The sequence below is a fragment of the Histomonas meleagridis genome (genome assembly GCF_020186115.1).
Source record: "Histomonas meleagridis strain 2922-C6/04-10x chromosome Unknown contig_45, whole genome shotgun sequence".
NCBI classification, from domain to species: domain Eukaryota; phylum Parabasalia; order Tritrichomonadida; family Dientamoebidae; genus Histomonas; species Histomonas meleagridis.
Genome location: NW_027150888.1, coordinates 102243 through 126729, shown reverse-complemented (window position 1 = coordinate 126729; position 24487 = coordinate 102243). Strand labels below are relative to the sequence as shown.

General features: G+C 29.1%; 7 protein-coding genes across 7 annotated transcripts; 3 read left to right on the top strand and 4 right to left on the bottom strand.

Annotated features, from left to right (window-relative positions):
• Nucleotides 1-1987: 1987 nt before the first annotated feature.
• On the top strand, nt 1988-2242 carry GO595_006639 (C-Myc-binding protein; the record flags this gene model as incomplete). Its single annotated transcript, XM_067920014.1, has 1 exon — nt 1988-2242. One exon carries the CDS (start codon nt 1988-1990, stop codon nt 2240-2242), a length of 255 nt encoding a protein of 84 aa, XP_067773202.1.
• A 635-nt stretch (nt 2243-2877) lies between these two features.
• Nucleotides 2878-3786, bottom strand: GO595_006638 (26S proteasome non-ATPase regulatory subunit 14; the record flags this gene model as incomplete). The annotated part of the gene is made up of 1 exon (XM_067920013.1): nt 2878-3786. The coding sequence occupies one exon, from the start codon at nt 3784-3786 to the stop codon at nt 2878-2880; it is 909 nt and encodes a 302-aa protein (XP_067773201.1).
• Nucleotides 3787-4519: 733 nt separating this feature from the next.
• GO595_006637 (60S ribosomal protein L22-1) lies at nt 4520-4840 on the top strand (the record flags this gene model as incomplete). The annotated part of the gene is made up of 1 exon (XM_067920012.1): nt 4520-4840. One exon carries the CDS (start codon nt 4520-4522, stop codon nt 4838-4840), a length of 321 nt encoding a protein of 106 aa, XP_067773200.1.
• A 174-nt stretch (nt 4841-5014) lies between these two features.
• GO595_006636 (uncharacterized protein) lies at nt 5015-6613 on the bottom strand (the record flags this gene model as incomplete). The annotated part of the gene is made up of 1 exon (XM_067920011.1): nt 5015-6613. The coding sequence occupies one exon, from the start codon at nt 6611-6613 to the stop codon at nt 5015-5017; it is 1599 nt and encodes a 532-aa protein (XP_067773199.1).
• A 5380-nt stretch (nt 6614-11993) lies between these two features.
• On the bottom strand, nt 11994-12461 carry GO595_006635 (NEDD8-conjugating enzyme Ubc12; the record flags this gene model as incomplete). The annotated part of the gene is made up of 1 exon (XM_067920010.1): nt 11994-12461. The coding sequence occupies one exon, from the start codon at nt 12459-12461 to the stop codon at nt 11994-11996; it is 468 nt and encodes a 155-aa protein (XP_067773198.1).
• A 4160-nt stretch (nt 12462-16621) lies between these two features.
• On the top strand, nt 16622-17653 carry GO595_006634 (uncharacterized protein; the record flags this gene model as incomplete). Its single annotated transcript, XM_067920009.1, has 1 exon — nt 16622-17653. The coding sequence occupies one exon, from the start codon at nt 16622-16624 to the stop codon at nt 17651-17653; it is 1032 nt and encodes a 343-aa protein (XP_067773197.1).
• An 880-nt stretch (nt 17654-18533) lies between these two features.
• On the bottom strand, nt 18534-19610 carry GO595_006633 (ubiquilin-1-like protein; the record flags this gene model as incomplete). The annotated part of the gene is made up of 1 exon (XM_067920008.1): nt 18534-19610. One exon carries the CDS (start codon nt 19608-19610, stop codon nt 18534-18536), a length of 1077 nt encoding a protein of 358 aa, XP_067773196.1.
• Between the last annotated feature and the right edge of the window lie 4877 nt (nt 19611-24487).

The window sequence follows — 24487 nt, the reverse complement described above, 5'->3', positions numbered from 1 at the left end:
GTCCATCGAATGTATCAACAAGTGCAGCTCATATTCAACAAGCAGCAACATCTCAATCTGAAAGAACAAAAGCATCTAACTCCGAAACAACACCTCAATCGAAAATATTTCTATCAAATATGACCAACAAAGAAATAAGACAACAATCAAATTCATCTAGTTCCCCAACATCTAACTTTGAAACAAAACAACAACCAAATATGTTCAGTTCTAATTCACCCATTAATCAAGAACAACCAAAAATATTTCCACCAAAAGTTCGTAAAATCGAAGAAAAGCAATCGAATTCATTTGGACCAGATATATCTAACTCTGAAACAAAACAAAAGCCACATTTTAGTTCTAATATATCCAACTCTGAGAAATATCAACAAAATTTGTTTAGTTCTCCAACTTCAAACTCTAGCATTTTACGCCAACAACCAAATTCATATAAAACTAAAAGTATAAGCTCAAGCCCTTTAAATACATCTTCAAGATCACCTTCAAGGAATACTATTACATCATATAATTCTTCAGAGCCTAATCAAAGTTCTTCTTTCACAACAAGTCCATTAGCTGTTCAATCAAGTTCACCATCGCCTTTATCAGATATTAACCAATCCAAAATAAGGATACAAAATTCAGGTACAACAACAAAATCTACACAAGTTATTGCGACAGAATCTATTTCTTCCTTTGACACAAGTTCCCCAACCAGCATTGGTTCAAAAAGAATCAAATCGGATTTAGAAAAGGCAAATATTGAATATACAACATCTCCAATTCGATCAGATTTAGAGAAAATGAATAACGAATTATCAGTTTCACCAAATAATTCAGATATAAATAATGCAAAGGATAATTTTTCAAATCCTATAAACAGAAATAGATCAGATTTAGAGAAAATGAATAACGAATTATCAGTTTCACCAAATAATTCAGATATAAAGAATGCAAAGGATAATTTTTCAAATCCTATAAATAAAAATAGATCAGATTTAGTGGAAAATAATTATAATTCTTCAAAATCATCAGTAAATAAAGATTTAGAGAAAATAAATAGTCAATTTTCAACATCACAAAACAAATCAAATATGGATAAAAATATAAGTAATATATCAAAATCCTCAAGAAACCCAAATTCAGATGATATAAACAATGTGCGTACACTATCTAATAACAAAATAGTTATAGATGTTATTAACAAAAATTTCTCGAAATCATCAAACAAATATTCAGATAAAAAGGCAACAGATACTTCAGATGCATCAAATAGAAACAGAATAAATATGAGCGAAACGAAAAATGAAGAATTAGAGCCAAAAGAAAAAGAAATTTCACTTCCATCAAAAAGAAACAGATCAGATTTGGGAAAAATGAACAATGATCTTTCAGTATCTCAAAATTTATCTGATTCGGATAAATCAGAAAATGAATTTATAATTCCTTCAAAAAGAAACCGATTCGATTTAGAAAAGATGAACAATGATTTTTCAATGCCATTCTCATCTTATAGCTATATAGAAGATGATGATAAAAACAGTCAAATACAACAAACAGATCAAAATAATTCAGAAACAAAAAGTGCATCACAAAGTTCAGAAGAGATTAAAAGACTCCGCGAAAGATTAGAAAAATTAGAGAAATCATATTCAGAAAATATCATTAATAGATCAAGTGATCAAACAGAAGGAGATTATGATACTATATCAATGGAAGAAATAGATAATAAAATGTCACAAATCCAATACCTTAAAAAACAATTAACAGAAATTGATAGTAAACTATTAAATGGATGCGATGGATGTGATGGTGCTGATGATATTCGAGAGAATCTTAAAAATCAGCAAAAAATCATTGAACAGACAATAGATGAACTATCAATATCTTCATTTAAATAAATGTTTATGTACAATTTCAATTTCTTCTTCTAAAACACTTTTGATTAATCTGTTTAAGAATTTAACGTATTTCGTCACTTTTTAACGTTCTTCTCCATAAACAAATGACTGATACAAAGAGAGAGAACTTCAGGAAATATCTTGAAGATGGTAATGTCATGGAGGCAATCACTCATGCTCTTGTTTCTTTGTATGAGGAACCTGAACAACCGGCTGATCCACTCAATTATATTCGCCAATCCATTGGTGCAGTAGAAGGTGTTGACATTTCTTCTCTTATTCGCCGCAACCAGGAACTCAAAGAACGCATAGCATCTCTTAACCATGAAATTGCTACATTAGAATCACAATTGGCTTGATGAAACCAAACAAATAGCGATACACTGTGAAAATATTACATCTTTTTGATTATAAATAAAAAATCGAATTAATTTACAAGTTTATTTGATAAGTTTTTTTAAATCATTTAATTATGAAAGTACATTATTGGAAATATATTGAAAATAAAGGCTTCTAAGGAGGTTAAAGCAAAAAATTATTTTAAGCAAGGAAAGTCCAATAAATTTGTTCATCGAATGAATTCCTAAAAAACATGAATGCATTAGCACTTGATCTATTATTATGTCATTTACATAACATTGAAGATGTTAATACAAACCATTTAGTACTTGTTAAAAAGCCTAAATTAGCCTAATCAATTAAATGAAAAAAAAATTTCAAATCTCTAAGAATAAGATAATTATGCTATTTGATATTCCCCCAATGTCTTCATAGTTTATTCCCAACTAAATCATCCTTCAAAAGATAATTAATAAAATATTAGTGTTGCATTTGATCTTTAAAAAAAAGATAAAGGCAATTGTATTGATCTTGAAAATACAGTTCAACACATCGATAAAACTTATTTTTAACATAAGTTATCACTCAAAACGAATTTTATCACCAAAAACATATATTATCGAATTACAGATCAAATTCATCTTTATACTTTTAATCAAAAAGAGCTTTCATCCAAGAAAATCCTTGTCATTTGTGTCACTCCCTTTTCGGCGAGCTCCTTCGAGTTCTCCTTTATGTATTCCTTCGGGTCTATTTTGCCGACGTGTCTGGACATTAGTTCCTTTTGGCTCATCGACTCTTCGTCGATGATGCTTCGCCTGTAGTTGTCTGCGGCCTTTGTCATATTTTTTAGTGTTTTTATGTTATCTTGATCGCGCTTGACAAAGTTGGAGATTTGGAACCCATTGCTCCATGTCGGGTGGTTCAATGACATCAAAACTTGTTGCTCATATTCGCTCATGCGATATGCAACAGGCATCTGATAATATAAACGGCCAAGACCACGAACAAGGGCTTTGATGGATGGCTTCTCGAGGCTGCCTATAAAGGATGTGGTTTCACGTGCTTCGTCCATTTGTTGCATTTGAAGTGGATTATCGCCAATGCATCGAAAGGCACCAATAACAACTTTCCCACGAACACTTTGGACTGGATCAACAACAACGGCTATACAACGTGGATTTAACTTCTCCCATAACATTTGTTGATTGATGTCAACATTGGAAAGCCAGACTCCAAAACCTGGATGTGAATGATACCAACCAACAACTTCTTCTTTGCGACCCGTAAGTTTGAGGTTTTTCTTCATTTGTTCTTGAAAGGCATCATCAATTGATTCAACAGAAGTACCAGTACCGGTTTGTGGAGTAGGAAAAACATCAACAACTTGAATGGTATAGTCATCAATAAACTTTCCAAGCATTAATCCAACAACTTCAAGAGGAATGCCAGATTTTCCATGTTTTAGCATTTTGAGAAGAGCCATACCACTGATATGAATTGTTTCTGCTGTGTCAAAGTGTGTATTCCCTTGACGATTGCCGCCAAACATCATTCCATACATGGGAGAGAAAGAAACCAATTAAAGCAACGATAAAAACGCATTCAAAAAATCGGTCGCTAAATGATGAATAAAATTGGAATTATTTTAGTGTTTGAATTATTAGTCCAAAAAAGTAAAAGAGTTTTAAAGCAACAAGTCATAAAACATGATATTTTAGATGAAAGATTTTTTTGATAAAGAAGTTTTTTTTGAGATACAAATAATTATTTAAATATTGATCAGATACTATTGGTTACAACAAAAATAGAAAACTTGAAGCATATATAAAACAAAGTTTAAATTTAATACTCAACATAAATTTTTAAGATTTAAAATGATTTCAAAGAAGAAGTGATATTTACTCATAATATTTTTTATGTTACCACAAAAGAAAGGATATTTTTAAGAGAAATATGGAATGATTAATTTTGCCATGATATTATGCTTTGAATTAAATAAAGTGAAGTTAACCATAGTAGCTTTAAAAGTGATTTTGAGGTACTTGATTCATTTGACCGAATTGTTGTTGTTGTTGAAAATTAGGTTGAAGATTAAATCCAGTAGGATTATCAATAGTACCTACTGTTTTTCCTATATCAGTAAGTGAAATTTTTGGAGGTGGCTCGTCAAGTAAAGGAGGTGGAAATCTCATGAAGCCGTTGCTCATTTCTTTCTTGTTGGGAAACCGTTTATCGTAATCGACGGTTTTTTCAATTGACATGGCCGGCCATGTGTCACTTTTGAACTCACTTTCATGTCTGCTGTTTACAAGATCGATTGCGCCTCACCAATTTCCGACAAAGTTTTCTCACTCCAAGACTTCGTCGAATATCTTCAAAAGAAGATGAAGGTCAACAAGCTTGTAAACAATCTTAAGAACAAGATTACAATCGAAGCAGATGCTAAAGAAAACAAAATTGTTATCACATGCAATGTTAAGTACTCGAAGCGTGCTGTTCGTTATTATTCACGTAAATTCCTTCAGAAGCAAGGATTCCATGAACGTTATAGGGTTATCTCAACAGCGAAAGATACATATGAACTTCGCACATATGGTCCAACATCCAATGAGTGAACTATCCATACTTTTAGTATAAACCGATATTTTCTTAATCCATTTTTTGAAATTGAAAACAAGGTTTGCTAAAGGGTAAAAGATCATGTTCAATGATTTCTTGAGTCCAATAGCAACCTTAACTGTGTGTATTTTGAAGAAATATGAAAATGAGATATAATTTATTACAAATATTTAGATTTTGGATGGAAAGAATATCTTATTCCCATATCCTCCAAATAGTGTGAGTGTGTTTTGTTGTTGAACAAGCGAAAGATTGAGATTTGATTTGACATTTTTGACTTTCTCTGGAATTAGTGAATAAGTTTCCAAAATTGGAGAACTTAAGTAAGGACAAATAAACATGAAGCTGTCATGTGTTGAAGCATAGAATAATCTTGTTCCGTCAATCCAATCGCCTTTGATTTTGGGTGACGATTCAAAGGTAATACGACTTAGAATAGAATCTGGTTGACGAAAGTCAAATACCGCAATCTCACCCCTGGCAACTAACACACCAATATCACCTATTGGTGACGGATGAAAAGATTTGAGATTTGATAAATGAGTTGGTGGAAACCCGAGTTGATTAAAACACCTCATATCAACCAAGTAGAAATTACTTTCAGTACAACATCCAATATTAAGTGAACTTCTGTCAATTTGGATTGAAACAAGTGTGTCTCCAATACCAAGCGCCGACACTTTTTGCCCGTTTGCGTAAAACAAAAGTGACTCATCTTCGCATACAAAAAGTCTATCGTTGAAAATTTGAAAGTCGCCAAATGACGAGCTTTCATCAGATAGAGAAATGTATTGCGTTACATCATTGTTTCCATAAGCTATCTTTGACCGGTCATAGTTTATAGCTGCAAACGTTTGCTTGGGTCCTGCTGACATTTTGAAATCTAAGATGTTTATATCAGTTTGTAATTCAGTTATATTGGAATACCTCCCATTCTGTTGTGAAACCCTTGTAACCTTGCCACCCCTAGAAGCGCACACAAAATCGCCAATAGGAAGTGAGCATATTTTGACAATATCTTTTATTTGATGAACATCTTTGATTTTTTGCTCAGTGTTAATTATTTTCAGATCTTCTTTGGAAGAAATGGCGACAGTTTTATCAAAAATTGCTGTTTTTCTGTTGTTGCAATTTTCAAATTGATTAATTTGAACTTGGATTTTTGTCATTTTCGTTTTGTGCTCAACCTCTTGACCTAAAGGTACAGACAACAAAGCATAATTATCCTCTTTAAAATTGAATTTATTGCTAATGATTTCTTTGAGGATTCTGGCTTCATCCAAACCTGTCCTTGAGACAACACAATTTGATGCCTTCCTCAGCGCAAATGAAACAAATTCGTCCGGAATTTGTCCTTTGAAGCCAGAATTTAAAAAGATCGTATATAAAATTTTGAACTCATCAATTGACATGGGATAATGAAGACATCTGATTAATGTATCTTCTTGTGGAAAAAGTTCTACTCTGAGGTTTTCAAGGAAAAATCGCATTTTCTCTGTCATAAAAGGATGATGAAAATCTGAATGAATATGAGCAGCTGCATCTTCTAATGAAAATAAATTGTTTTCAAAATGGCCTTTATAAGTTCTAGGATTTAAGTTTTTTGCATTTCTTATGAACCAAGCACAAGAATGAGTGAATTCTGTTGCAGGAGCTTCTGTTTCAATTACATCATCTTCAATTTCAGAAGAAAATAAAGACCCAAATGTTTCACGTAACTTCTGGCTAAAATCAGGATTTGAACTACTTTGGGAAAGAATCGAAACCATTTTTGGTTTCCAAAAATCACAGACATTGTCAAAAAAATGACTAAACATTGAATTACCACTTTTTGATAATCATAGAGAAATATTGGGGCGCCCTGAACGCAAAAAATTGAAATCTCAAAACTCGAAACCAAGTTTTTTCGAAAGATTTGCAATTAAAGATCTTATTACTGCAATAATCCTTTGTCTAATTTGGTGTGGTCTTTATTTTGTACATAGTCACAGATTATTTATTCCACATAATGATTCACTTTCAAGTTATCCATATAACAACACTCCATTTTTATCTTCATACTTAACTATTGCGATTTCTATTCCTGTAATGTGGGTTCTTTTACCATTTCTTTACTTCCTTCAAAAAAGAATCAAATCTTACGCAAATGGATTTCATTTATTTTCTGCCATTTGGATACACATATGTGCAGTGATGACATCATCTGTTATTTCTTTGTCTATTTCTCTTTTTGTTGGACGTGCTCGACCAGATTTCTTTTCTCGATGTGGAACATTTTCTACTCAAGACACTTGTACAATGCTTACAAGTAGTGAACTTGATGATGAGTTCCGTTCATTTCCATCAGGCGGATGTACCCTTGCATCATCATCAATGATTTTCCTTTCACTTTTCCTCCAAAAATATTCCAAAACTGATGGGATTTGGCTACACTGTATTTTTCTCATTCCATGCTTCCTTGGTATGTTTACTGGTTCACTTTCCATTCGTTTTTATAAAAATCATCCAGATGATGCAATCGCAGGTTTCTTTGTTGGGTCTGTGTGTTCATATATCATATGGAGGGGATCGTATAAAAGAATTTTTGGTAATGAAAATCAAGAAGATATTGTTAATTAAATATATTGACTTAAAATAAATTAAATTTTATTTCTCATAAAACTGAGACTGTGTTGCTATCATTTGGAAAGCCAAGAAATCTTATCCACATAATCGAAAATCAACTTCGACTTTGCATTTTTAACGTTCGATTTCAGAAAATATTGAACAGTTTACATGGTATGAAATGAACATGAATATCTTTAAAATAGCCACCAATTTTTCTTACATATAAGTAAAAAAGATCATTTATTTCATCAGTTCATTATAAATTTTAAATATAAAGAAAATGGCACAAAGAAATCCTCTTTTGTGTCTTTTTTTTATACAAATGTTGACATTTTTTTGCCCGATTTGAATGCATATAGAAAAATTCTAATGAAAATCAATTGTTTTGAATAGGGGGTAAAATTCATGTTGGCAATGCTTTTGCCTTATTTTCTAAGAAATTCACTTCAAAACTATCTAAGAGACAAATGTTTACAGACAACAAAAGTGCATATCCAGTATTTCCCTATTGAAAATAACAAAACTCCAATTATGAATAGTTTTACAAATACTCTTAATCCATGGAATGTTGACTCACTAAAACGCACTAGCATTACAGGCGCATTTGGGTTTGAAATCAAATCCATTAATGATACTATTTTATTTTTAATTATAACTATTTACATAATCATATATTTTTTAACTAAACGTCTTAAAAATGGCCTCACATTGATTGGAAGTAAGAGTTATCATTTTGTCATGTTTCTTTTTTTGATTGAGCATTCTTTTCAATCTTTTGATGAAACATCTGGGAAACTTACTATCGAATCCGATGAGGACTTTAGTGACAGCTACATGAATCTGACTCAATATGTTGTAATTTCAGATCAAATAACCAGCATCCCAAACTTTGCTTTTGATGAATGGCCTTTACTAACTATAGTTGAAATAAAAGCATGTACCTCAATTGGAATTTATGCTTTTGACAGCTGCTTAAACTTAACTAATGTTATATTTGGTTCTAGCTTGGAATCAATTTCTAATAATGCATTTTCATATTGTAGTAAATTAGATAATATTTCATTTCCAGATACATTAACATCCATTGGAAATTCTGCATTCCAATATTGTACTTCATTAAAGAATATCAGTATTTCAAGCTCAGTTACTTCAATTGGAATATACGCATTTGCATATTGCTATAATTTAACATTAATTCCATTTGATAAAATCGAAAAACTTGAAGATTATTTATTTGCACATTGCTCTTCATTTGTAACCATTATGATTCCTGACTCAGTTAAAATCATTGGAATTCGTGCATTTGATTCATGTGAAAAATTGGAATCAGTAACATTTGGCGAAGGTGTGACCACAATTGATTATTTAGCATTTTATTATTGCGATTCATTGTATAATATTACAATTACAGCATCTGTAACTACTATTGGAGTTAATCCATTTTGTTCATGTAGAAGTCTTCAATATATTAATGTTTCCGAAGTTAATACTAATTTTTTTTCATTAAATGGTGTTCTTTATGATCATGAAATAACGAAAATTATATGTTATCCAGCAGGAATTGAAAATGGATCATTTGTATTTCCTGAAACAATTTTATCAATTGAAGATAAAGCATTTCAAGGAAATTATCATATATCTGAAATAACATTTCCTTCAACACTTAAATCAATTGGAACAGAAGCATTTTATTATTGTCATGGTATAAATTCTATAGAAATTCCAAGTTCAGTAGAATATATTGGTGATAATCCTTTTGCTGTTTGTAACAATCTTTCATATATTAATGTAATAATGGGTAATGAAAATAAATATTTTTCATATGATGGCGTTCTTTGTGATTTCATAAGTAATTCCATAACTTCTTATCCAATTGCAAAAACAGATAAAACCTATTCCGTTCCTGAATTTATTACATCAATTGGTCCAAAAGCATTTGAAAATTCTAAATTAACAGATGTTGATATTGCTAAAGTAGAATCAATTGGAAATGAAGCGTTTTATAACTGTGATCAATTACAATATATAATAATTCCAAGTCAAGTAGAATCAATTGGAGATGCAGCATTTAGTGAGTGTTCTGCATTGGAATCAATTTCTATTGGAGAAAATGTAAATTTTATTGGTGATTATGCATTTTATCAATGCAATAGCCTTAATTGTATTTATTTTTATGGTGAAACTTCACCAACATTTGGCGGAGAACATGTTTTTTCAGCATCACCAAATGTTCTGGTGACAAACGGATATCAAGATAATACATTCGGTCAGTTAGGTATTTTTGCTTCATCAGTAGAAGGATGTGCCCCTCTATCAACATTAAAATTTACAGGGTCGAATACCTTTTCTCCATCACCTACATTTTCTCCATCACCTACATTTACTGCAACACCTACATTTTCTTTAACATCTACATTTAATCCGTCGAATACATTTGATCCAAAACATACATTTCCTGCGACAAGTACATTCACTTCTTCAGACACATTTACTCCTGCTCAAATATCATCACATAATATTTCTGATGGTGTCACTGTAAGTCAAAGTTATTCCCAAACATTAATTTATGTTATGACAGTCACACAAACAATAATTTCGAATTCTTATTTAACTATTTCAGATACAATTTCTTTTAGCGTTACCACATACATACATTTTGTTTCGTTGTTTGTATTTTATGATTATAAAGTTATTACATACACTTCATTCTATAGTTATTATTCAGATTTCTTTACTGTTTTTTATTTAAATGAGAATAATGATTCAAATAATAGTAAAATTTCAGCAGATTTATTAATTGGAATCATTTGTGGTTCAATTGCTATAGTTTTAATAATTGTTGGAATTGTCATTTGGATTGTTAAACATGGTAATGATAAAAGTTCGTCATCGATTTTATATGAATATGAAAAAACTCAAGTGGACAAAAATAAAAAGAATGCTACGAATGAAGAACCGGAAACAATAATCGACTTTGCTGGTGTGCAAACTTCACATATCGAAGAAGATCCGTTTGGAACAGATTTCTCAGATGAAGGATTTGTAAAAATATAATTTTTATTGAATTAAAATTAATGTGTAATGCAATTAATAAAAATTAAAATTATACGGACACTTTTTGAGCGAAGCTCAAAAAGTGTAGGTATAATTGAATTCTCAGAAAACTTTTTGATAATAATTTTGTGTAACAACTTTTTCAATAGACCAGTGGTCCATGAGCTACCACATGGATTTTAATAGTTTATTTCAAGCTACTGTATCTGTTGAACAACAAAGGATTGCTGAAAACACACAAAGAACATATAATTCTTTGTTGCGTTCATATGAAAATACAATGAATCAAATCCCTAATGCACCCGAATCATATCCCATTACTGAGAATAAATTACGTGCTTTTTTGGAATTCTATAGAAGTCAACACCCTCAAACAACCTATTCCTACCTTATATCATTCGTCTCAGCTGTTGTATCTTATTTAAAAAAAATAACTTAGATGATTTTACGAAAACAAATAATTTTAAGTCGTACATGCTTGGCTTGAAAAGAATAATGAAGGGGGATACATTCCCAAATGCGAAAAAGTATGTCACAATACAACTTATGATAAGACTTGCAGAAAGTACTAATCAAAATGTAAAAAATGAAATAGAACTTATGACAATAGAAAGTTTGTGCTTTTATGGCTTTTTACGAATTTCTGAGGCGTGCAGATTAATGTGGAAAGAAATAACATATGATCAGGACGGACGTTTGGTATTACTCATTCCTTATTCTAAAACAGATCAAACAGGGATAAGAGTCAATGTGTAAATTTGTCGTTCAAACACAATATATTCCCCTTTTCTATGGTTACCAAAATGGAAAGAATTAAGTTATATAAATGAAGAATCGAATGTCTTTACATTATGTGATAGAACAGTTAGGAGAAAGTTTAAATTGCAACTTAAAAAAATTGGAGTGAATCCAGAGAGTTATTCAACACATTCTTTTTCGTAAAGGGGCCGCTCATGAAGCATCATTGGCTGGAATTGCTGATTGCAAAATTAAAGCCCAAGGAAGATGGATTTCTTCATGCTATCAGCGTTATACTTCTATCCAAATGGTTGAGGCTGGAGATGCAATTACAGTAAAAATTTAATTAAAACTCAATTTGAATTTGTCCATATAATTTTTTATATGAGATTGAAAAAGTTGTTACACAAAATTGTTATCAAAAAGTTTTCTGAGAATTTTTTAATATGACAAAATTTAACGTTTTCTTATATGGAATTAAATGTATTTTTCTAAGTGAAAACTCTAAAGAAAATAATTCTAATTAAGTTGAACATATTCAATGAAATGTTTAAATTTGCTAACAGATGATTTATACCTTAACCATAAAATAAAAATTTTGAAATTCTAAAATTTGCAATGATGATTTTTTAAGTTAAAACAAACAAAGTAAATTTGCGCATGGTTATGTTTACACTCTGTTTGTACATATTTGTAACAAAATTGTAAAAGATGAAAATATTATTGAAAGTTAAAAATGTGTAATCATCTTTATTTATGCTTGCAGTAAAGAGCCATGTACTCTTGAGCCTTTTGCTTGAATGCAGCAATATTGGTAGAGTATTGTTCCGCAGCTTCTTTATTTAATGGAGAATTAGGATTTGGTTCAGAAAACAAAAATTGTAGGCCTAAAACAAGTTGATCAATTGACATAGCCGCAGTGTAATTATCACGCAAAATGTTAAGACAAACAGCTCCCGTTTCTTCAATATTTGGATGCCAAATTCTTGTCTGGCAAATAATAGATGGTCGCTGAAATGGAAAATCATCAGGAATTGTAAAATGAAAATCAAACACTCCGCCTTGCCAGATACCTTCAACAGGTGTGATTTCGATGATAAAATCTTGAATATTATTTGGGTCTGGAATTATTAACTTTGCTCCGTAGAGTGAGTCAAGGTTTTCTAGATCCTTTTGTAGCCTGATTTGACAGGCTGTCATTTTCTTCCTCCTTGACATTTTTGGATTATGATTTCAGAAACTTTGTTTGATATTCACATACCCTAAAAAATAAACACTTATAACAAGAATGCATTCACTTTATGCAGATACATGAAAATTTGATCAATTATATTATTACTGCCAGATATCTTTTGTTTCATTCTATTTTTTTCTCGAAATGATTTTTTTATGATTGATTCAATAGGTAAAAAAACAAATTTCTTCACATAGTGTTATTGAGCATAATTTAAAAAAAAGTAAAATAAATACAAAAACAATCTTAATATTATTTTTACACAGTTTATAATATGCTTACGTATGTAATATCAAACTTATATTCAGAAAGAAATAATGGGTGGATTGGTGTAATCCCAGTCTGTAAAGTGTACGCTACCCTTAGAATTCAGGCGTTGTAACTGCTGTGGTGATAGGTAATTAGCTTTGTGTTGAGTGCCCTCCCACCAGGTAAATCTGATGTATCATGTACTCTTGCGAAGGCAAGCTAGGGAGAGATACGATTAAAGCAAATCGCAATGCGTGAGGCCGGTAAACGGAACAGCGAATAGATTTCCAGATTCTACGGTGCGTGGATTCTGGGCGTGAGCAAACTGTTACTTCCCTCCTGCAGCAGGATTGCAGCCACTGTTTTTTTTCTATGGAATTAATAACCGTCGGGTTTTGTAATTTTCGTGTCACTTTTTACTCTGTACATTTTTTTATCTTTGTATTTCTCTTCTTTTTTCCTAACAACAATTTTAAATTATTTCTAATTAGTTTCAAACAGTACCTTTAACTTGAATTTTACCTAGTTTCATTTTTATGAACTTGGAAAATTATTTTTTTATTATCAATAAATCTAAAAATTGTTTTAAAATCATAAGTTGAAACTAAAAGCCAAACTTAAATACGGAATTGCATTGATAATATCGAACTTAAGAGGTTTAGGTTTCAACTTTTATTACAAAATAAAACTTCTATCAAAAATATTTTAATTTTGGAATATTTTGCCCACTAAAAAACAGCCCATTTTATTTTGCTACATATTTGTCATCTTTAACATTAAAATTCTTTTTTAAATCATAATGATTTTTTAAAGTTTATATTTTTCATATGCTTTTGTTTAAAAATTTTTCGAATTAGAATTTAACATTTTTTATTTTTTTTTTTTTTTGGAAGTAGGCATGATGATATAAAGATTTTAATGTTTTTCAAGATATTTTGTTTAAAATATTAATGATTGTGGATAATTTTATAAATTGCCCATTTGGAAAATTTTATTCTTTCTAGAAATTTGTCACAATTTTATATATTGAATTCAGAAATTTTATGATTAAATCGAACTCAAAAATTTGTCAGATCAGGCATTTTTTAAAAATGATTCCTGAAGATTATTTTAACATCCTTAACATTCTTTTCTCTCCATCACCTGTACCTAACCTACCTGAAATCAGAGAGAAGTTTTATAAACAGTACCTTATTTTGAGTGTACATTATTGATTCTTGAAAAACAAGAATACAGACAAAACCAATAATGGATGGTTGCATCCTCTTTGTTGTGCAATTTTATTCAATATTTTGATTCTAACGGCAGGCAGAAATCTATCGTGAAAAATCATGAATTTTTACCACACATTGATAGTTTTATAAATCGAATCCTAAACATTATTTTTTATAGTGCTCCATCTGATCTGAGCCCAATGATGGATGACTTTGCTAAAATTCTTGGAATTTTAATCATTTATTCACCTAACAATTTTTTTGCACCACAAATTTCCGATCAACTGTTTCAAATATTTCAACAGCAAAATATTAATATAGTTTATCTTGAAAATATTTCAAAACTTTTTGATCCAATTATCATAAAATTTTTCTTCAATACGAACCATCATACAGATGATGCGTTAATATTTTCGAACAAATTTATTGATTTTATTGATAAAATTACTGTTAAAGAAATAATTACTAATTCAAAAAATACAACTCTTCTTATAAATTTACTTTCAGCGTTTATTCGGTTTGCTAATGTTTCTGATGTAACAAAATATTTCTTATCGAAAGAATCAAATATCCTTCAACATTTGGTCGGATTTTTATTTGAATTTGTGGGGAAAATGGATGATAACTTGTTTCCATTGGCTTCTACAATAATGCCACTCCTATCTAATTTTAGGATTTTAGATTCAGCTCCTCGTTTTCCAGATTTTGCAGAAAAATTAAATTGGTTTAGTTCAAATATCCAATTAGTTTTGGTAAAACTTCTAACCCAAACCCCAAGGTGTGAATCAGAAACAGGTGTATCCTTTACCTTTGAAAATTACTCTTTAAAAAATACTTTCTTTTTTGAGCAATGCGATTAACGAATACCCCATTTTCAGAGCACTTTTTGAAATCGCCGTAAAGTATTCAAATTCCACACAATATTTGATCAGTCAAAAAGAAATTAATGTACAACTATATTATGATACAGCATTTTGTTATCTCCCAGGGGATAAGTGCATTGCTGAATATTGAATGAAAATAATTTCGAACTTAGCACAACAAAATTTTTCAATGTTATTGCAATGTATTTTAACCACCCAAAATTTCACAGAAGGATTTATTAAAGTATGCACATTAACATCATATTTAATGTCTCAAAAAGGGCTTAAACCCCCGGATGAATATATCCAATTTTTAAGCAATTTCCCATTAGACATAAATACAGAACCAATAATATTATTATTATTTTCTGAATCTTTATCATTTTTACCAGAAATTATATATCACAAATTATCAGAAATATCATTTATTTTTATCAGTAATAAAGAAAACGCGCAAAATCCAACTGCAAATGATATCTTACGCTTTACATTAGGATGCCAAATCATGTCAATAATGATGGATAATAAGAATTATTGTATTCCATCACAATATATTTCAACTATATTTGAGAATAACATATGTATAAAGAACTTTGCTTTTATTGTTTTACGTAAATTTGTGTTTTATACTCAAGAAGAAGAGTTTTTACTTGGCTTATATAATAATTATTTGAGTATACAACTAATTAAATATTGTGAACGTATTAATGAGAATTTTGAAAGTCAATTTGATGATTTAAATTATGTAAGTACATTATTATGTTGTATTAATTCGATAATTGAACGATTTAAAAATAACATTGATGTTTCACCTATAATATATTGTATTCAACAATTTTTCAAATTACCTGATTTAGATGATTCACTTATATTGGATGATGTTTTAGAATTAATAATTACAATTATAAGATATTCATTACCAAATTATGAAATAATTATTAATTCATATTGGAATTTCTTTTTAACGACAATTAATGATTACATTGGTATTTATATTAAGCCTTTTATAGTGTTAATCGAATATCAAACAGAAAGTTTCATGAAATGGAACCATAATGCAGCCTTTATAGATGTCATTGATCAATTAATGAAAAATGAAACTGTTCTTTGGGATGAAGAACTGATGTTTTCGATTGTTACTGTCTATACAAGGTTAGTGCAATTAAAGATTTTGAATAATGAAACATCGTCAAATTTATATGAATTCGTTTTAAATCATTTAATCGAAAATTTTGATAATCAATTATATGGTCTAATAGATCTTGAATTATTATGTTCTATTATTATAACAAATGAAAATGTTCAAAAATTCGATGATGTAGTAAATCCAATTTTAATTTGCGTCGATAATGATAGAGTTTATAGAGAAATAGATAAAATACTTTATGTAATGGTATTAAATAGATTACCAAAATCAGATGAAAGAGATGCAAAAATTAATCAAATAATTGGATTCGATTTGGCAAAAAATAATGAAATATTAAATTCCGATGACTTCATATGGTTACGCGAATACGATTATGAGTATCCGTTCCAAAGGATGATGAAAAATTCTCAATAAAATAAATTTTTTTGACCTTTTTTAATTTTTAATTTATGTGAAATGCATTTAAGATATCTTATAAACAGAAAGCAAAAAATAATAAATATTTTTATTAACAACTATTCTTCTTTAGATTTAAAAATCTAATCCTATTATAAATATATTTACTCTTGTGCCTTAAAATGATAATGAAATTTGTTAAAGATAAATATACTTTAAGACGTTTAAAGACGTTAAATCACTTCATTTTTTGAAAATAAACGTTCGCTAAAAAAATGAATACACAGCAAAATGATTTGACATACACAATTGTTATTCCAGAATTTAAATATTCAACACAACAATTCAAACAAGAAGATAAGGTTGAAACAAGAAACTTTGGATATCCTGGCGAAAATCTGAAATTTTGGCTTGTTATTTTTTGGGGAGATGGAACAACTTCAAATACCAAAGCAAGTGATTGGGATCCTTGTTGTTTCACTTGTGAAATATCAAAAATTGAATATACAGATTGGAGTACACATATTTCGACATCACAAATTCAAACGTTAACTGATGAAAGAAAAACATTTATTTCTGAAGCATCTATTGCTGTTCCTCTTTCTGTTCAACTTCCACATCGACCTGCTACAGCTGAACTTACCATATGGAAATCAGATTATTCAACTAAAGTTACATCCTCAGATCTTACAATTGAACTTCCCCTAAAGTACAACTGTATTTTTAATCCATCTAGTGACAAACTCAGCTTTGATTTTGAATTTTTAGATACAAATCATGAGATCAACAATCTTGATTTACACTTTTCACCCAATCCATCACATTCTCTCTCTGAGTATGAGTCAGCTTTTATCCTTCAACGAGTTCCCGACACATATTTATATTATTTATCATTTGCATCAAACTCATCACTTAAACTCCTTAATGATATGGCCTTAGGACTCAGCGTCGTCTGGTCTAACTCGACCATGCTGTCTTGTTTCGAAATAAAGATTCCTCTTCCGCCTGGTCCGTTGGGGCTCATTTGGTCAGTTCCTCCTTTAAAGCGCTTAAAACAGTGCACACTTTCGCTAGAGATAACAAACATAAGCCAGGAGCCAATATCGGGTAAGGTGGAACTTGATGAAACAAATTTGATACCGTTTGAGAAGTCGATGCATTTCAAAAATTTGTTGCCCGATCAAAAGCAAACATTAGTATTTATATGTCTTCCAAGAACGTGCGGAACATATGAGCTGGAATATACGATCGAGGTGGGGAATGAAAGATATAAACCTTTGTTTAAGACAATAATAAGAATTGAATAAAAAAGTGGTATTTTTTGTTTATTAAAAAAAATAAAAATAAACTTCATGTCAAATTCCGAATACATTATTTGATGCTTGAGCTGAATCAAATCAAAAATTCATACATGAATTAATTCTGATGCAAAATTTATCATGATATTGTTGTGTCATTTGACTTGTAAAATTATTTTGTTATATTTTCAAAAGTGGATTTACTAATAAACTAGCAAGTTATCTATTGGTTTCTTAACAAAAATGAAAGAATTCTTTTTGATGTTGTATGTTACACGTATAAACAAAATTGATTTTTATCAAATTGCTGTGTTGGATGTGTTCGTTGTGAAGGAATATTCAAAACTTGCATCCCATGAACCAGAAAATATTACATCATAATAATTAATCAAACTCGAATTTGCCGAATCATTGGATCTTTTATTAATAAAGATATGATTAACATTTATAAGTTTCTTGCCAGTGTCTGGATCAACGCCATATGCTTCAAATTTAGTTTTTTTATCATCTTCATATATAATAATTTGATTTTTAATATTGGTTCAAATAAGATATAATCCAACTCTATATTTATATATAAACATTAGTGAACAAGCACATTCTAAAGTCCTTGAACATAAAGGAAACAAATAATGTTCATTTCAAAACTAAGGAAATATTGAGGTGATAAAAATGTCTAAAACCAAGCCTTATCCAATCATTTATTTAAAAAATCTTTAAGATTGGAATTTTTCTAAATCAAATCTTATCGAATTCTTTTTAAGTAAACTATTGAAACAGATTTTGTGTGCGTAATCAGCCGGCCAAATGTGATAATCCGATTATTTTCAACTCAAAATAGGACTTTTTCAGAGATGGAACATCAATTATTTAATCCTTAAAATAGATTTTATTCATAATTTGACACGAGGTAATCAATGGCAAGATACAAGTCACCATTCGACTCTGTAAGTGCCTTAATATTTCTGTCTTTGTTTCTAAATCCCATACCCTCTAATTGCATTAGCTCATTTTTATATTTAGCCTCGGGAGAAAGTTCACCATATAATTCTTTGAGCAGTTCCATTCCAGGCAATTCAATGATATTAAATCTGTTTTCAATACACTTTGAAATGCCGCTTACGACCAAATCAGCTGAGCTATCATTTGGGGGTGTTTCTTCGAGTTTTTTAGGTGGGAGTTGAGGTTGGAGAGGCCGTGGTAATCCAAATAGATCAAGACCTTTACCAAATAACATATTTGGATTTTGAAAATTATTATTGTTACCCATCGAAATGCTGGGAAGTGGGTCTTCAGATGGTTTGTCTGGCTTTTCTTTGGTTAATTTTGTCGGTATTTTTGGTGATAAGCTAAGTTGATTTTGAAGCCCATCAAGAACAGGATCAAACTCATTGATTGTATGGTTAAGGGCTTGAAATCCACCTGGGAGAGATTCAACAAGATCCATCATCCTATCAAATGTGTGCGCATTTTCATTCCCAGCATCTGGATTTAATAATGAACCTAGTTGTTCTTTTAACATGTCTGGATCATTTAAGGCATGCTGAATCTGAGGGTTAGATTCAGCAATTTTTTGAAATTCTGGATTAGATTTCAAAATGTCCATGTATATCTGTGGATTATTTTGAAAATACTCAATCATAGATTTCATCATAGGAGAGTTTTTAAGTTCTCCGAAAATCCCCTGTGGGGATGCTTTTAAATCCGTTTTTTTGTGATTATCTTTTGTTGGTTTATCTTCTTTTTGTTTATATGTGACATAAAGTGTAGAATTTGTTTGAATGTTGTAAGATTGGAGAGTACGAACATCAACCAATATTGCTCCTTGATATATAAGTATGCAATCATCAGGTGACTTCTTCGTCAACCGTGATATTTCCTCTTTCAAATTAAAAATAGTGCTTATAGATTGAATATCAACATCACCAACGATTCCTTGGGAATCTTTTATGAGGAGGTGGAGCATAAAAAGAATATTGACAAGCTTTGTCTGAACAACGAATTTTCGAAAACGCGTAAAATTAATTTGGATTTTGTGAGAGCTCATAGAATATTTTCAAATAGTTAATCCATTGAAATAAGATTCCGTTCCGATCGGAAAACTAGAGTTGATTTGAGTTTCATTTATTTACATTTTTTTCGCTCATGGGGATGCGTTGAGTGATCAAGACTGATTTATTAAATATAATCTGTATGATTTTTGGCAGACGTTGTAAAATTCTGTGTTCAATATAACCGTTTACATTGATTTTACAACCCGTGTTGATTCATTTCCAGTTGAATTTCAAATTTCTGAACAAGCAAAAGATTTAATATTGCAAATGATGAACATTAATCCAAAACAAAGGATAACAACATGTGAAGCTCTCTAGTATAAATGGATCAAAAATATGAAACTTTTCCAATATTGCAATATAATTTTGGATTTGGTATGTCTTTTACTAAAAAAATCGATACTAAAAATCTAATAAAAGTATTAACGTTTCATTATGCACAATTTAAATATTAAAATTTTTAGGATTTGGATTTTTGTTGGTACTTTTTTTGAAGTAATTTGTTTACAATAAAATATATTAATGAGAAGTAATTTAACGATTTCTATATGACCTTTTTCTGATGCTAAAATTTGTGCTGCATCAAATAATTTAAATAATTTCCTAATATATATTTCCTAATTATTTTGAGAACAAGTTCAGAATTTCCTGAATCTATATCAAATGTTAATATTTTACTTGGAATTGAATTATTTTGAAGAAAATGTTTAATAAGATATAGGTTACCAATTCTAGCTGCTTCATTGATTGTAGATTCTTTAATTTTCATTCCTTTTTCAAGTAAATATAAAAAAATTTCATAATTACCGCTTATGATACATATGTTTCCCAAATCATTAATATCATTTTGTTAGATTTTTCTAAATAAAAACGAAAAACTACTTGAAGATTCGGATGATTCAGGCGTTTGTGGATATTGATTTCCAAATGTTTGTGAAATTCAATTGCTTTTTTATATACATCTTCAAAATGAATAAAAATGGAAAGCAATAGAGAACGATAGAATAAACACAAACAGCAAATCAATAAAAATAAGACAAAATAACAAAAAAAAAATATGTCAAGCAGACAGTTTTTGCTCATTTTATTTTGATGATCCGTTTCATGTTGCCACCCAGAAGAAGATTTGATCAATGTTGGCTTTTTGAATACTTTTGATCGGTAAGTGAGCGTAAACATACACAAATATCTTGGAAAAAAATCGGAGTTCAATAATAAAACATCGTTTTTTAATTTGATAATGTCCATTAATATTTAAAAAGATATCTTGGAATGAAAATATTAACCTAAAAAATATCATCTACATAACTGCAACACAATGATTAACTTAGTGCCTTCATTTAGTATTGACATAAAAAATTCATGTTTATTAATTAAATTCCAATAATTATAATTAAATCGCAAACCAAATTTCGTTCTTGACATCATCGGAACTTTGAAAGTTATAACTTTTTGAGTTCAATTTTTTGTCAGTTTTCGTTCTTACCAATTTTTTCTGGCACGTTTGGGAAATAAATTGGAGATGTCAAAGGATAATGATTTAACAGAAACAATTTGCGATACAATTACAATACTTTTAGAAGAATCAAAAAACGTAGATAATGATTCCAAAATCGCATTGATATTCCAAACAAAACCATTTTTTTCAGAAATCTTATCAGAAATTAATATTGAAAGTGATCATTTTCCAAGTGTGCTAAAAGAAGTGCGCCTTTTATTTCAATCATTTGGAGAGTCTCTTCAAATTTTTTTTGAATCATCAGAAACGGCAAAACAATTTTCTTCATTCATTTCTGTTTTTATTTCATCTAAAATTTCATTATATTTTGGACAAGAAATATCAAATCTAATAATATCATATTTGCTTGATGACATTCCAAATAATCAATCTTTTTTTAATGATTCACTTTGTTTATTTTTTGAAGATTCAACTTTTCCACCATTTTTTGAAGCTTCTGGTGGACTCCTTTCTTTATGGGACATCTTACTTGATCTTAAAAAGTCTGATCTTAGTTTTTTTATTTTTGGCCATATAAGTCGGACAATAAATTGTTATTTCCAAGGTGATTCACCAGATAATGCGATTAGTTTTCTATCACATGTTTCAAACACGATTCCAAATCTTCCAAAATCCAACGCGCCCATCGGCTTCCAATTTCTATATGATTTGATCAACGCCAATTCAAAATTGAATTTATTGAATACTTTCATTGAATTAAACGGCTTCGCCGCTATCAATGATTATTTAGTCAAAAACGATGATCCACAATTAATGATTGTATATCAAATGTTTCGAAGTCAATGTGTGATTAACACTAATGATACTTCTATAATATTAGGTCAACTTATAAATTTAATTTTACATCCGAACATTTCTAATGAAATGAAATTAGCTTCGATAACCAATTTATATATTACTATAAAACAAATCACTGAAAAAGAAACGCCAATTCAACCGCATGTTTTATATCAATTAGCAATTTGTTTAAATGATCAATCATCAGTAATATTTTTTGATTTATGTTATTTTCTTGTTACACATTTCGACATTGAAATTCGTTCAATTTTACCAGCGATTAATAAGATGCCATTAAATGAATTCATTAAAACAGTTGATATAAGTACATTATTTAAATTGTTTTATTTAGCAGGCGATTCATTTGAACCATTTTCATTATTATTTTATGAAAACATATGTAAAGATATTGAGCCAAAAGATTTTATTGAAATTGTTAATAAATATAAAGATTTCTTACATTTCCTTCCAATGGTTTTCCAAGAAATTGATTCGGAACGACTTAAAATATTTCATTTACTTATAAAAAGTTGTTCTTTTATTAAAGACATTGAACAATTAGATATAATATTATCGGAAATCCTTAAAAAAGATCAAATGATACAAGATTTACTTGATCAATTATATGAACTTCGATCAGATTCGAAATTATCAAGTTCGATATTAAGTGTTTTAACACGATTAGCGAATAATTCGAATCATTTACGGAAATCTTTGATAAGTTATGGTATCGTTAATACCATTAAAATATTAAATGATTATAATGAAATTGATCCACTTTTAATCTTTGATATATTCGCTGCGATTTCAGGGCATCATTTTGATATAACATTTGATGCAACTGTTGGAAGTTATTTGAAATCTGTTGAATATTTCCATCAAAGCGAAGAAAATATACGTAAATTAGCATTTGGATTAATGCAAAATGATAATGATTCTATTAGTTGTTTATGTTTTCCTTCATTATTACATAAATGTGGTGATTTTGTGATTAATACATATTATGATATGTGGATATGTGGTCAATATGGTATAGATAATTGGATGAAAGAAACTAATAAATCAATAAATGAATTCCCTTCCATATTACAAGTATCACAACGATTTTTGTTGCCACATCATATTCCTTTAATCTTTGAACATTCGAAATTATTTTCTGATTCTTGTGATGATATTTTTGGATTAATTCCATTATTTGAATTTATTAAATCACAAGGAAATTCCGCAATTACAATAAATTTACCATTTAATATACCATTTGATTCATCGATTTCTTTTTGGTTCTTCTTTAAAGATTATCCTGCTTCATCACAAATGATTTGTACGATTCATACGTTATCATTATTTACTTCATGTGATGAAATTTATGTGAATGATCGTATGATTGGTAATTATTCATTAAATAGATGGTATAATATAATAATTACTAATGATAATAAAGGCAAAACTACTTTTTATATAAATGGAACTCAAAAATATCAATTAATTGGTTCTTTAACTGATAATGTTATTTTTGGTTCTAAACAAAATAATGTTTCGAATTGGTATATCGGTGGAATAATTCGAATTTTTAATAATATAATTAAAGATGATAAAATTCAAGAGATTTTAAATAATGGTGTAAATGATAATATTTCAAATGAAACTTTATCTATAACACCTTTAAAGTTTATTGAGTTATTCGATGGTTATAAAAACACTGATTGTTTAATGGAGAATTCAAGACCTGTAATCTCATTTCCTTTATATAAACATATTAGAACTGCTTATAATGGTAATTATGGGTTATTTAATAAAATTCTTCAAACAATAGAAAACGATAAATTCGAAGATTCGTATAATTTCTTAAATGCTTTAATTAGTTTACAACTTAATAATTGTTCTAAATGGAATAATATCGAATTTGCTTTACATATTTCAATTTTAATTAATATTAAGCCGAATTTAATTGATCAACAAATTTTAGATAATATATTAAAATGTTTTTGTATTAATGATACATTTGATTGGGATTCATTTTATGTTTTATTATTTGATTATGGAATTTTTAATTCTGATTTTAAGTCGAATTTAATATCGAAATTATTTGGTTTAATAGTACAATATCCACCTAATAATTATAAATCAAAAATTATAACTTTCATTTTAGATCTTTTAAGAATTTGTGAGTTCGATGTTAATGATTCCACTGCATTAATTGCATTATTACCACGTTTTAATCCTAAACTTGATTTAATAATTCAATCGATAATATCATTATCCGATTTTAAAGAAACATATCAAACAAATGACTTAAAATATATAACAAATGATGAAAATATTTTATTTTATCCTTTAATTGAAATGGTAACGAATAAAATAAATCATCAATTTAATAAATGTTATTTCTTTTATTTAATTCCACCTAAAATATCATTAGATATATTATATTCATTAATTACTTCTGGTTATAAGTTATTAATAGATATTAAATTCATTATGCGATTTTGTATC